Source organism: Lepidothrix coronata, unplaced genomic scaffold, assembly GCF_001604755.1.
Source record: "Lepidothrix coronata isolate B3197 unplaced genomic scaffold, Lepidothrix_coronata-1.0 Scaffold1, whole genome shotgun sequence".
In the NCBI taxonomy this organism is placed as follows: Eukaryota; Metazoa; Chordata; class Aves; order Passeriformes; family Pipridae; genus Lepidothrix; species Lepidothrix coronata.
In genome coordinates, this window is record NW_016690181.1 from 2,412,513 (window position 1) to 2,427,525 (window position 15,013).

General features: G+C 39.6%; 1 protein-coding gene across 1 annotated transcript in view; it reads right to left on the reverse strand.

Moving 5' to 3' along the window:
- Positions 1–11,802: 11,802 nt before the first annotated feature.
- Positions 11,803–15,013, reverse strand: part of RTF1 (RTF1 homolog, Paf1/RNA polymerase II complex component) — a 28,447-nt gene continuing 25,236 nt past the window's right edge. Inside the window, exon 18 of the mRNA XM_017811947.1 lies at positions 11,803–13,922. Coding sequence (XP_017667436.1) covers positions 13,816–13,922 — 107 coding nt within the window. The 3' untranslated portion in view covers positions 11,803–13,815. The remainder of the gene's footprint in view (positions 13,923–15,013) is intronic.

Here is a 15,013-nt window from a genome sequence, read left to right on the forward strand (position 1 = left end):
TTGACTGAACAGCTTGAGTGCACAGAGCTGTGCCTGGGGATGGATGATGAGCCAACTGAGAGCCTATGGGCAAGGACTGTAGAACCGACCAGTATGGATGACATTGTAATGAATGTCTGCAACAGGCCACCTGATCAGGAAGAACAAGTGGATGAGGACTTCTGCCAACAAATATATGTAACTTGACATTCCCAGCCCCTTGTCCTCTTGGGGGAATTCAACCACCCTGATAAATGCTGGAGGAACATCACAGCAGGGCACAAGCAACCCAGGAGATTTCTGTTCTTGGAGAACATCGATGACAAATTACTGACCAAAGTGACAGTGGAACCAACAAAGTGTTCCAGTAGACTTCATACTCACGAACAATCATCAGTCATTGGGAATGTAAACATCAAAGGCAGACTTGGCTGTAGTGACAGTAAGATGACAGACCTTAGGATCCTGAGTAGAAGGAATGGAGCAAAAAGCAGGATCACAGTCCTGAAATTCATGAAAGCAGAACTTGGCATCTTCAGGGATCTGCTTTAATGAGTCCTATGGAATAAGGCCCTGAAAGGAGGAGTCCAAGAAAGCTGATGATATTCAAGGATCATCTTTGCTAAGCTCAAGAGAACTCCATTCCAAAGAGCAGGAAGTCTGTGCCAGGAGGCCGGCATGGATAAAGAAGCAGCTCGTGGCAAAAAGTGGCAAAGGAAAGAATAATGAAAATATGGGCTTGCTGCTAAATGGTGACACAGGACATGAAAAAGGCTGAGGTACTGAATGCTTTTTTCACCCTTTTCTGGAAAGACTAGTATCTGAAATCCCAAGCCCCAGAGGGCAGGGGGAAAGTCTGGAGAAATACTCTTGGTGAAAGAGGATTGGGTTAGAGAATACTTAAGGAAACTGAAACTTCCAGGATGTTCCCTGTGAACATCAGGAAATACTGTTTTACTGAGCACTGGAAGAGGTAGAAAAAGAGAAGTTGTGGTGTCTCCATCCCTGTAGATATTCAAAAGGCACCTGAACATTGTCTTGGGCAACAAGTGACACCACTTAGGCAGGGGGTTTGGACATCCCTTCCACCCTCAACCATTCTATGACTTTGTGATTATACAAGAACTCTAACAGCTGACTGGAGACTAGTGCTGACTGGATAATCCAAGGGAGTCTTGGCTTTGGTGTAATAAAACAGTTTAAAAAATTAGTAAATTCCAAATTCTGTTGGTATGAGTCCTTCCAAACTGCCACTCTATAAAGTCTGGAGATACAATGGGCAATTATTTGCTTTTCTTCATAATAGGAGCAATCTCTGAGCTCTAATCATAACAACTTAACTATTTCATAATGTTAATGGACATGTTAAAGCACTACTGAAAAAAAACACCTAGAATTTGAATGGACAGCACTGTCTTCCAAGGCCACAGAATGCCACAGGTAAGTTTCATTATTGCATTGGACAATGCCCTCTTGTCCACACAAAGATGCCTATTCAGGATGCTGGAAGTGGGCACAAACACAAAAGGGGAAATGTTTTGAGAGAAAAGTTTTCATTCAAGCCCTATGATTAATGCAAGGAAGTACTGGAATTGCAAGAGCAATCAAATAACTCATATATTGGAGTCACATAAAATATATTCACAGAAGACATTTGCTTTCTCCATTCAGATAATAAATACCTCCATAAAAATTCTCAAGTATTGAACAGAGTAAAGGGATCAAGTCATTGTGCTCTTCCTGTGACACTGATATGACACTTTTTACAAGAGTTGTTCTGTGGACTTGTTTGTGCTGGTAGAATGTTAGATATGTTGGAAATATTTGTTTGCTCCAAACTGGATTGACACTGGCAGACAAGAGATCAGTATCTTCGAAATGAACCTGTATGTTCGTTACCTATTTGAGTGGTATTTGAAAAATGAACTCACCTGGTCTGCACTATCAGTTCCTATGCCAATAAGATCTAGAGATTATACTTTCTTGTACCCCCTTTAAAAACAATCTGAGATTTTGGAAAAAGAAGAACATTTTAATCAGTTCATTTCTGTACTTATTTATTCTTAAGAGGAAAAGAGAATGTGTGCTGCACATAATTTTAAAGTGGAAAAATATGTCATATGGAGAGAGGACAACTTTTAAATAAAGTTGTAAAAGAACTACCAAAAAAACCACAGTGATTTATTTATCCCATTTTTCTTAATAAAATTAAATTTTCAAACATCCTTACAAAAATCTCAGGTTTGAAGAAAGGTTTTGTGGAAGGAGAAAAGACGTGGAATGCAATACAATTATTATCTTTATGGAAGATGAGAAAAGAAATATTCCAAAAATCTAGTATACACATATAAACTTCTCATATGGAACACTTTTTAGACTTATAGCTGAGTTTCCTTTTCAAACACATTAAAAGAACAGTTAAATTAAAAAATAGCACTCTTGAACATTTTGGGAGGCCAGTGCTCTTTAATACCTTTATTGATGACCTGAATGAGGGGATCGAGTGCCCCCTCAGTCAGTTTTCAGACAACACCAAGTTGGATGAGAGTGCTGATCTGCTGGAGGGCAAGAAGGCTCTGCAGAGAGATCAACCTATGGGCTGAGGTTAATTGTATGAAGTTCAACAAGGTGAAGTGCGATGTCCTGCACTTGGGTCACAACAACCCCATGCAGTTCTTCAGGCTGGGGGAAGTGGCTGGAAAGCTGCCCAGTGGAAAAGGACCTGGGGGTGCTGTTTAACATCTCAATATGGGCCAACAGTGTGCCCAGGTGGCCAAGAAGGCCAATGGCATCCTGGCTTGTTATCAGCATCAGTGTAGCTAGCAAGACTAATGCAGTGATTGTTCCCCTGTATCTGGCATGGTGGGGCCGCACCTTGAACCCTGTGTTCAGTTTTGGACCCCCCACAAGAAGGACACTGAGGTGCTGGAGCATGTCCAGAGAAAGATAACAGAGGTGGTGAAACATCTAGAAAGTAAGTCCTACAAGGAGCAGCTGAGGGTGTTTAGTGTGGAGAAAAAGAGGCTCAGAGGACCTTATAACTCTCTTACAACTACCTGTAAGACTGTTGTAGCGAGGTGGGAGTCGGTCTCTTCTCCCAGGTAACAAGTGCTAGGACAAGAGGAAACAGCCTCAAGTTGTGCCAGGGGAGATCAGGGTATTAGTAAAAGTTTCTTCACTGAAAGGGTGGTCAAGCATTGGAACAGGATACCTAGGGAAATGGTAGAATCACCATCCCTAGAAGTGTTCAAAAAACATGGATGTGGCAAACAGGGACACGGTTTAGTGGTGGACTTGGCACTGCTGGGTTAACAGTTGGACTCTATCTTAGATGTCTTTTCCAACCTAAATTATTTTATGATTTTCTTATCTTTAGAGAGAAGACTAAAGCAAAGGAAAAGAAAGATGTACCAGGTATTAACAAACTCAGCAGCAATGTTTGCCAACTGGCAGGATGAAAAACCAAATGGCAGTGAGTCTGTACCTCTGTTCCAGACTGGAATATGATTTTACTTTTAACAGCCTACTGAAAAATCTTGACTTGCAGCCCAAAATAAGACTGCAGGATCCGGCGCTGCACTGGTATCTACCACTAAATGTGACCTAAATAACATAATGGAAAAAAAAAATCTCTGCTGCTTTCTCCTTCTGGATGGCCATGGTGCACTGCCCAGGACTGAGCTGGGGGAGAAGGTTGAGCCTGACAGGCTGGGACGTGAACAGAATTGGAAGGATGTGTGGCTGGAAGTGGCAGAGTGGGCAATTGGGGCTCTGTAGAAGAAACAGATGAATGAAGACCCTTGAGAGTATTCACATAAAGTACCTCCAAAACCTGAGAAGCAGCATGGTAGAAAGCATGAAGGAGCTTGTCTGAAAGATGTTTTAAGTTGGCCATAGAGATTAGAGGCAGGAGTCAGCATCTCATTAACAATTAAAGATAATTAGTAGGGTGGGGATAAACAGCAGAGAGCCATAAAAATGAAGGCATATAGTCACTATTTGCTGTAATTAGAAAAGTATATCCCAGAAAAGGGATCAGAAACAAGAGAGAAGATCATATGTTGTCCTAAAGTCTCTTTGGGTTGACAAGTCCCAAACAGCATTGTCATTGAATTAAGAAAGATGGCAAAGTCATGGGTACAGCATCTGACAGATATTATAGTAGTTTCTCCCAACCTTTTTTCAGGACAGCACAGCTCAGCCAGCTGAATCCTGGTAGCAGAGGAGATTGAGAACATGGCTGCCTGCCAAAGGAATGATGCTTTTTGCTCCACACCAGCAAAAACCCTGTATTGGTTCTGCTTGCACCTCAGCAAGGAGCACATGCCAGCAGCCAGCCAGCTTAGAGGGGTGATGGTTGGGCAGGTGCACTGCTCCCACCAACTTCTCATATTGCAGTTTGTCTTGATCCAATAAAAAGTGAAGGCTTTGAAAAGTATTGCTGATATCTGCTCACCAAAAACATACTGTTTCCTCCAGTATCACTCTTAGCTCCTCTTCACCTATTCGTTGCTTGGAAAAATAAAAAAAAACAAGGTCTTTAGCACCAAGTCAGCTACTTTAAAGTGTACAATCACACCCACTGCACAATTCCTCAGCAAATTTTGGATGTGTTGAAGACCATCACAGTTTCTCCTTGACCCTTGTTCCTCCTCCAATGATCTCTTGACCAGTGAATCTCAGAGACTCCTCTCCATGTCTCTCAGCTTCTATTGGTTGTAAAAAATTTAGTGTTTTCTGCCACTTTAGTCTTCTCTCGGTTCCAAAAGAGTTTGTGAACAAACAGAAAGGGGCTAGGTCTGCTGGGTGGTTACTGAGCATAATAATAGTTTCAAAACAACCTCTGGCTCAGGATGTCCCTGAACTGTGAATGTTAAGATACTATCAAAGGGAAAGTGTCCTGTGTCTTATGCCATTGTCCTTATGATCCCACACTCGCTGTAGTTTGAGACAGGATAACGGCCCAAAGGGATATCTGATTAGACTCAGCCTGGCAGCTCCAATTGAAGGCCTCCCCCATCTACAAGAAGAATGCTCCTTTTCTCTCTAAAGAAGCAATGGAGTATTCCCTGGCAAAACTTCTGACAGTCTAACTGCTTTCTTGTGGAAGTCGTTCCCCACCCAGGATCTTTGTTTCTTCACTGGACAGGTCTGCAGGATTTATAAGTCTGTCCTGTTGGGAAGCTGTTAAAAAACCTAATATATTTCTCCCTCACCATACAATTTTATTGTTAAACTTTCTGTCCCTTGACAGAAAAGAGATAAATCAATCTTTTACAGCCTGGTCAGATAAGTAATAAAGTAAAGCTTATTATAGCTTATTATGTCTGTCCCACCAGGAAATTTTTACTTTTTCCTTGCAAGCTTTCTTCTGTTTTAAATGAATCCCAAATCAATTTCAAGACCAAAAAGAGACTATTCTACAAAACCCTTGTCTCTCTAGTCTGATTACCAGCTTCAAGAGTGTCTGTGTTTAATTCCTGGAAACGAAATTCAGTGCTCACATCTCATCTAAGTTAGCTCTGTAGCCTCACGGTTTGCTAATTACCCAGAACAAGAAATTTCACCTTAAGTGTTCTACCATTACAAGTAAGTGCTCCTTCTCTTTTTTTTCTTGATAATGCAGGTACTACCTATTTGAGCAAATCACATTTTGTCTTAGCTTTGTTCCTGTCTGAACATAAAGTCTGGGATCAATGAGACAAAAAAGAACATGTAAACATTTTATCAGGTGTAAGCTGGAGCACCATCTCAGCCCATTCAGACAGTGAGCCAGTAGCTCCTTCCACAATCAGGCAAGCAAATCAAACAATTTCGCTTGCATCCAAAGACTGCAGACTTAGTCATCCCACACCAAGAGAAACGCCTCATGAAACTCAGCTTTTGCCATCCTTGTTCAATGTTAGAGCTAAAAAAGTACCCAGAATTGTAACAATAGCCTGATTGCTAATTCATTAAAAGGAGATTGGTCAAATTCTGTGGCTCAGTCTACTTGCAAAAAGTAGCATGCTTTTATGTGCTTGCTCAAGTGGATGGTTACCATAGCTCCTTGCCATGGCTGAACAGTGCTTTGCCTCCCTGAACTTGACAAAACAGTTCTTTTTAATGCTGGATGACTTTCTACAACACCATGTTGTTTTTTCCACAGAATTAATTTTCAGTCAAGGTAATAAATTAAGAATAGAAATATATAAGTATATTGTTTTATAAAGAAACTTTGGCACATTTTTTCCAGAACCTAATCAAGTACAGCTGTGTTATTACAAGCTTGTGTCAAAGAGCCAGTGAAGGCATTTGGAGAAGGGTGCTTATGAGACACTGCTGAGCTGTGGGACTTATTCAGCATGCTCAGTAGCAACATTGCCTCCTTACTCTCCGGAGCTCAGGGGACTGAAAAGGCAAGTCAAGGGACCACAGGTGGAGCCAGGCCCTGCTTCAGAAGCACAGTTCCCAGGTTTGAATGGGCCAGCCTTTGAGGCACTGCCTTTCATTCTCTTTGCTCCCCAGGCACCACAGTCCCAGCAACATTAGAAGCCTTGACATTGTTCCAGCACCCCAGACCTTTTCTCTGAGCCCCTCACTCAGAAAGGTTGTTCAAGCAACACTCAGAAAGGTTGTTCAAGCAATAACATTGCTATGTCTCCTTCCTGGTTTCTGTTGTTGCCACTTCACCTCAGCACAGTGTGTTTTGAGAAAGCCCATATTTAGAAATACTTTCCTGCAGCCTGGACCATTTGCTCTGTGACAGCCCACTCGGTCAGCCCCTCTTTTCAAAGCTGGGTTCAGATCACATTTGTTGTACTTCTGTCAAACTCCCACTTCAATTCAGCCCTATTTTAACATTTGAATAAACATCTACTGTTTTGCTGTGGCCATCTGCTATCATCCGCAAGAACTCAGGTCAAAAATACCCAAGGACTTTGAAGAACAGTGTTAGCTGAGACATACCATATGTAAAGACAGTCCAACAAATGGGTTAACATAAAATCTTTTAGGAATGAATGCAGCTTAGTTTCTATCTCCAAGGTTAAGTTATCATCCCTATTCCCTTTGAAAAGGGACGGCAGCAAAGGGAATTAATATACCATATAAATATGCAAGGTGTGATAAAATGAAGAATTTGTTCAAGATAAAAGTTCATGAGCAGAAACAGAGAAAAACAAAGGGGCAATAAGCAGCCTTCAGAATTTAAATGGTCTCTAATTTTATACTAATGGTTATTACTATTAACCAGGCATCAACAAATGTGTCGTAGGTGATGACTCACTTCATGACAGATTACAGCGAATCCTGTAATGCATCACTTCCTGAAGAGCTTAAAACCAGAGGAATTACCCAGGCTGTGAATGCCAAGCAGTCAAAACTTTAGTGTATGGCAGTCTACAAAGACCCCCATATCAGCTTTCAGTAAGTAACACAAAACAATCCACAAAACAAACCACATAACAGTCTTGCCCTGTGACTTTGCAATTCAGGTCACCTGGGAGTAAAAATATCCCTCATGAGGACTCTATCCAGTTTCACTGCCTCCCACAGCATCTTCCCATCCACTGTAACACTGGCTAAATAGGCCATAATATAATATTTGGGATTGTATGTTTTCAGGCTTCTGAGCATTCAACCGTAAAATGTTTCAAGATACAATTTATAAACATATTTTTTTTCTCTGTACTCTTATCTGACTCTGGAAGAGTACTAGCTGCTGTGAACAGATTGTGCAAGCTGAAACAGGCAAGGAACAGCGACAGGAAATCCAGGAGTACATTCTGTAACATTAATGCTGTAAAATTAAAAACTCTTCATTGCTAAGCAGCAAAGGGATTTTAGCTTAAAGTGAAAGTTTCTGTGAAAGATCTTATAACCCCTGCTGTTACAGTAGTTCATTCCCACTTCCAGACTTTGGTTGCTAAGCTAAATTGCCAAATTCTTTGTAGCAGATCCTTTAGCAGGAGCAGAGCTAGAAGGGAATTTTCCAAAATGCTACTGAGCTTACATTTAAATTCAGTTTTTGCCATCATACTTTGCTATCTTCCAACTTCCTGTCTTTGATCATTTGGGAAAATATTGTGGAAGTGTGGAATGGAAATAAAAATTAATAATCAAGTTAATAATCAACTAATCCTGATTCAAAATTGAAAATGACTGCTTTGCGTTTGAAATTCACCTAGTTCTTTTCAGATGACAACGTCATTTATTCAAATGTTCAAGTTTACCTTAAGAGCAGAAAACCAGTTTGCCTCCTTAGTCCATTATAATACTTACAAGGAGAGAGCTTCATTATACAAAGAATCACTCCTCTTCAGTTTTTTATGACTGGTAAGTCTTCAAGAGCAAAGCATGAAACAAAAGTTTGTCTTTTTCTTTTAAGTGTTTATGTTGTATATGATCTGCTTTTTCGAGTAAGGTAGATCAGGTTTTTTACCCAAATCAAGGAAGCCTACAATATTAAACCATCTGTTTAGCTTGTGTTTGTGCTAACTGCAGCCAGAAAAAACACTGCATTAGTGCCATTCTTCGGAAAAGCTGTAATTTTTCCTAGTAATCTTCTAAAGCATATTTGGGATATGAGAAACAATTTTTTTCTAATTGCCATACCATCAATCAGCACAAAAAGTCAGTTGTTGCTTGAATAAGATGAGAAATACCTGGTACAGGTAAGCAGCAAAGGCTTCACTAGAACTGCCACCTCAGAAAACGGCCATGCATCATCAGCCGCCAAGTCACTGGTGTTCAGACTGCTTCCTCGCATCAGCTTGTAGTCCTCCACCACTGCTTCCAGTAAAGGGCCTAAAAACTGAATGCCACACATCTAGTTTTAGAAGTTGAGCTTTTGCGCAGCCATTTAACCTTGAAAAATAACGGAAGCAAGTTACCTGTTGGCAGATAGACCACCAGGAAGAATTACAGAGAAGGGACAAAGTACACACCATTTACACTGTTGCGCTCAAGGCAAGTACTTTTGAGCACCAGGTGGGGTATCTGGCAATTGCACATTTGTCCACAGTCATGAAGGAGAGCAAACAAATGATTGAAGAATGGTGCTTTCATAAAGCTCAAAGTCATAATCATCACAAATTTCAGTAAAATTTTATCTGTTTAATTTAGTGCCATATTTTACAGCCGTTGAGATATCTCCCTCCCTGCTCTCAAGTGGAGATATTTTGAATTTCTTTCCTGAAGCAGGTGCAGTGAAACAAGGCATAGTGATCTTCTTCATGCCATTTACAAAGGCAGATCACTCTCAGCCTCTAACCTTCTACTCCTGCCCCTTCCTCCAAGCCACTGAGACATAAATCCAAACTTCCCAAAGATTTGATGTATTTTGGTCATTGTACATATATACTCTTGCCAGAAAATAACCTGTATTCTTTGCTTCCATTCCAATGCTCATTTAGCATTAAGCTATATTTATGAACCTTGTCTAAAATAGTCTTTAACAAGTTGACAAAGTCACTCATCTGCAGCATGATTTATTACCCTATCGAACCTTGTATTTTCTGTAGAACAAACTGACAGAGGTTTAATAACAAACAAAAACCTGCCCCAGGAAGACTGAGAAAATGTAACATTTTTACTTGAGAATTAATGTGAGATTTAAGAAATCGACCTGAGACTTCTATCAAGTGTTTTTTTCCAGTGGATTTCTTCCCTTTCTCCTTTGTTGTAATCATGGGTTTCTGCACTGACCTACTATAATTTCTCTAGAACAGTACTCAAAAAACATAGTTCTCATATAGCAAAATTATATACATTTACTAAAACCAAAAAAATTTGTGCAGAATCCACAGTAATTTATGCACATGCAATTAAGTCAGGGATGCTGCCTGCAAGCATTTGTGTGAGTAACCACTAATTTCCCAATTGACCTACCCAATCTAATCACACTCAGATAAATTATTTGCTCTACAAAAAATACACTTTATAACCCACAGACTACTGGAATGCAGGATGCAGAATTTAGGAAGAACCAGTTGATAAATTCCAGGTTTTTCCCAAGAAGAGTCACTGTCCACATCAGCAGTGGGCTATGGTAACAGAACTGCTCTTAACATTTCCAATTCAATTAAAAGATAAAAATTAAGAAATTTATGCATGGACTGTATAGGGAAGCCAAACCATAACTAAATCAATAGCCTATAATCCTCATTTGCAAATAGCCAAGTCCTGTTTGGCAACTTGGGTAACTCCTATCATTTTTCTTAAAACAGCTCTTCACCCTACCTTGTAAAAGGCTCAGTCTTCCAGCCTGCTCAGTGGTTAATCTGTAGGGACAATTTTGTTTCACAGACAACCCTCACAGGAATTCTATAGGTGTCTACAACCAGGGAGTCTCAGAAAGGATGTGTGTGTTGGGAAATACCCATCATAAGCCACTATGCCTGTAAGATAAATTCTATGTGCTACATGTAGTCTGCATGTCAGAAAGGGGATGGGGAGGGGGCAGTACTTGCAGGGCAGACAGACAAAAACTGGATAAAGCAATATGAAATTACTTATAGAATCATAAGATAATTCAGGTCAGAGAGGAGCTCAGGGAGGTCTCCAGTCCACCCTCCTGCTCAAAGTTGGGTAAGCTACATGGTTGGATCACGTTACTCATGGCTTAATCTAACATTCTCTTGAAAACCTCAAAATGAAGACAGAAAACTCTCTCTGGGAAACCTAGAGCACTGTCTAACTGTCATAAACGTGATTTTTTTCCTTATATCTTGGAAGAACTTATCCTGTTTCAAGGTATGCTTGTTGTGTCTCATCCTCCCACCAAGCATCCCCTGAGGACAGTCTTGTTTCACCTCATTCAGTAGCTTAAGTTCAGCTATATGCCATACCATCTTTGATTACAAAAGTAGTCTGGATTTCTACAAGATAAGCAAAGTCTGTGTTTTAAGTGAGATGCAGCAGAGGTGCAAGTGAACTGACCTTCCAAGAGACTCCATTTGATTCTAGTGATAAGGACCAACTCTAGATGTTAGAGTGTGATCAGGAGTTAACAGCTCCTCTTGCAAAAGAGGGGGTTTTCTTTTTTACAGTATTGGTATTAAATATAATTATCCAGACTGAGAAGTAAAGTGTCAGTTTCTAAAAAAAAACAAATTCCAGAGAGGAAACCCTTAGCACCTCAGATCAAGGGATAAACAATCAACCTTATTAAACCAACAAACCAATTTTATTTATAGAAGTCTGTACAATTGTGATGAACTATGCTAGGACACCAACAAAACAAAGTAAACAAATCTCTCCCTCTCTAACAAGTGGGAGGTGTAGTCACTCACCTTTACATGCACTTAAAGGAAAAAGGATTACAGCTTTCATACAATTCTGTAACTATTCAAGAGTATTTTCTTCATGTATTATTCTCAATATAAGAGGTTTGCATGATAATTTACTGTTACCTCTCTTAAAAAACAGCATTTCAGCAAAATCCAGAGACTCTGAGAGTGTAAGTGGCAGTTTCATAGTTGCAGATAACTAGGACATAGTCCATCATTTAAGATTGGCATCCTAAACTCACTGCATCTCCTCTGTTTCAGTTATCTCTACTAAAAGTTACTTGCAACACTGTATGGGGTCTAATTCACATTTTTGGCTCTAGTACAGATTATTCTTGTGTTACCAAATGTAGAAGTTAACTCAAACCAATACATGAAGGCCAAACATATTAAAATATTGTATTTCAGTCAATTTTACCTTTAGAGACTTCTCACTGCATCTCAGAACTCTGAGGCATTTCTGTGGAAAAATCAACTCCTGAATTGCTCTATTCGGCAATTATTTCTGCAAAGCATTGGAGAGTGATTATTTTGAAAACTGGCTATTGCAAAGTAAGTTTAGATTTTTTTTATTACAAATCTGTAACATCACTGAAGCCATTGAAAAAACCAAAATCATATCAAATGCATATCTACACAGTGAATCACAATGTTTCCTATGAAGTTATGACTGTAGATTCCATAAATTCAATCTTAAAAAGTTAAAAGTACATATATGTGAGAGCCTACTACAACTCCAGAGAAGCTGCTAAAATAGGCCATCAAATAAAGCAGTCTATGATTACATATTTACAGAATAATCCACGTGTCCTAGAACTATGGATTATTCAGTAAATAAGTACTGAAATATTCCTAATTATTTGTTTACATGGTAGGCAAGAGCTGCTTTGTAGGGTTTTTTTTATACACAGTTTGTAGAATCAATCTGCACACAATTACATGATGTTTCTTTAAAGCTACTGTTAAAAAAAAGGAAGAGAAAGTTAAATAAGAACTAGATTAAAGTTTCATTAAGAATCCAACAAGAAAGTATCAAACACAGGTTTAAACGTAACCAGTGTGTGATTTCAGAAAAACAGTAATGCTCTGACACAAGAAGAGCATCAGCATTTTCCCTCTTCAGGGTCCCCCAGAAACATCCCTATCCAGTTCAGTGCTGAAGTTATTATATACGTACTGTCCTGAGCAGGAACAAACACGTGCTTGCACGCTTACCTGAACGAGGGCCTCTAATGTTTTAGACTTCTAATTCTCTTTTAATTTAGTTCTTAGTTTCATATATTCAGTTGTATCTTGTCTGGAAAAGTTCTTTGTTAAATTTTGCTTATATTTACACTTGATTTTTTTTTTAACACCTGAGTGATAATTTAGCTGTCAACTTGTGTCCAGTCAAATATTCCATAAAACCATACAATTCTTGTGCACTCCACTTGTACCAGTTTATATACGAAGAATGTGCATCAGCTACCTCTCATACATTACCCACTAACCTTTCTATTATGTCCTTCCCCTTCCACACAATGTGATTTTTTTAATTTTACTTTTTTTTTAATTTTTGTTTGTTTATAGAAGTCCTATTTAAATGGTTCATAAAGCAAGAAACAAAGTGAACTGGAGCCCAGTGAAGACATGATGACTTAACAAATATGTAATACTGAAGGCCTGGAGAAGAAATTAAAGCCCAACTGATGAGCACCCCAGCGTCACCCCACAAAAAGCTACCTCACCCAGTTACAGCTGGAGACTCCGGATGTGCTATGGATGACAAGTCCCACATTAAGAGCTGTGTGTACCTCTTTCTCATCAGTTAAGTGTAATTAAAAAAGGGAACATGAAGTTAAACAGCTATATCAGCCAAGCCGTTTTAGTAAGAAGAATCACATTTAATGAGTTTCTTTCTTGCAATTTCAGATGCTCAAGTACAGCTGGTAGAAATTCAGAACAGCCGTAAAGAACTGTGACAGACAGATACAAATAGTACTGCAGCTTAAAAATGATAAAAAACACCTGAAAAAAAGTCACACAACCCTCCCAAAAAATTTACACTTTGAACCTAGGCCAGTTTTTGAAGATTCCCTTCTCCAAAGCTAGGATGAAGGAGGAAGAAGAAGAGGAAGAAAGTGCAGATGACCTTCCAGCCACAAAGGTCTTGCGCCAATGTTTATTCACTGTGCCTGTGGTGGTATGTAAGGGGAGATCACCAAGTGATGATTCTGTGACTGCGAAGAGATTCCTATGGAAATCCAGACCTCAGGCTAATACTGAACACAGAGTGGACCAACGAGCTGCATCAACAAAATAAAAACAAAACTCAAACTAAAAGAAATGGGAAACCCCCAAATAGCACAGATCCACATTTGTGAGGGGAGCAGGAGGAAAGGGCAAGAAGGGAGGTCTATACAGTAAATAGTTGAATGGTTTATGTTACAGATGACTGGCAGTTTTAAAGAGTCTCTTCCCAGCTCAATTGCTGCTCCAACCCAGAAGGGAGAACTGAAAGGGGAGGAAGAAAAGGTAGGACATCATCATGGAGCATGCAGGATCAGAAGCAGCAGAGTGGGCATGCTCAAATAAGCCCCCGTCTCTTTTTGTAGTCCTCCAAGTTCAACGATCGCCGAGGTGCACCATCTTTTGCTGGAGGAGCCTTGGAGGTGATGGCCAGTGCCTTAGATTCTGTTGGGATAAGAAAAGAGTGAGGACTGAAATACATGAAAACTACAAATTTTTACTTGCTGCTTTTGTTGATAACTTCACCACAAAATCACGTTTGACTTCTCTAGTATACATCAGGTTAGAACTTCAGTTAATAATACAGGGAGCTTATCTTCAGAGATACAGCTCACGCAATTTTGATTCTGTTTGTTAATCCAACTTTCTGTTGATAAGTATACTTTCATTTCTTAAGAAAACTATAGCACTCTAAAGTCACAGTATAAACAGCTTCCAGGCTCAGTTCTGGAATCTCTGGCAAATCATTATCCCATAATTACAAGCACAAAGATACAGGAAGTAAGCAGGTAAAGTCAAATTTCCTATCCATGTCTATAATACACATTTTAACAAATCTCCATGTTTCTCCATTAAGAAAGAAGATTGCACAAAGTAAGATGGTGTTCTGTCTAAGGAAAACTGTGTGTCTCATCCTTCTCTTTTCAGTGTCCTTCAATGCCTAACCCTCACCTGCTTGCTAACTCTCAGTATCTGCTTCAGGGAGTCTCCTATTCTTGGCATCCTACCTCATTCTGTAGTCTTATGTCCAGAGTTTCAATCTTGACCTAGTTTGGAAAGACAACTACTCCTACTCTCCCCTCTTGACAAGGTTTTAAGTCTTTGTGCATTCTTACAGTAATTGGTAAATTATTTTCCTCTAAAAAACTTCAGATGTAATCCTTCAAGTAATGAAATAAATAAGAAACCCTGTACGTCAAATTGCATGGTATACTCCCATGCTTTCCCTCCACTGTAAAACAACTTCATAGGACACAAGGAAATGGCCTTAAAGTTGCACTAAGGGAGGTTTAGATTGGGTTGTTAGGAAAATTTCTTCACCGAGAAGGTTGTCAAGCATTGGAACAGGCTGCTCAAGGAAGTGGTTGAGTGCCTTGGAGGCATTTGAAAGACGTGTAGATGTGGTACGTGGGGACATGGTTTAGAGGTGGACTTGGCAGTGTTGGGCTAACAGTTGGACTCTATGATCTTAAGGGTCTTTTCCAATCAAAATGGTTCTATGACACTAAACTGTTCTTGCCACACGGGCTGTCAAA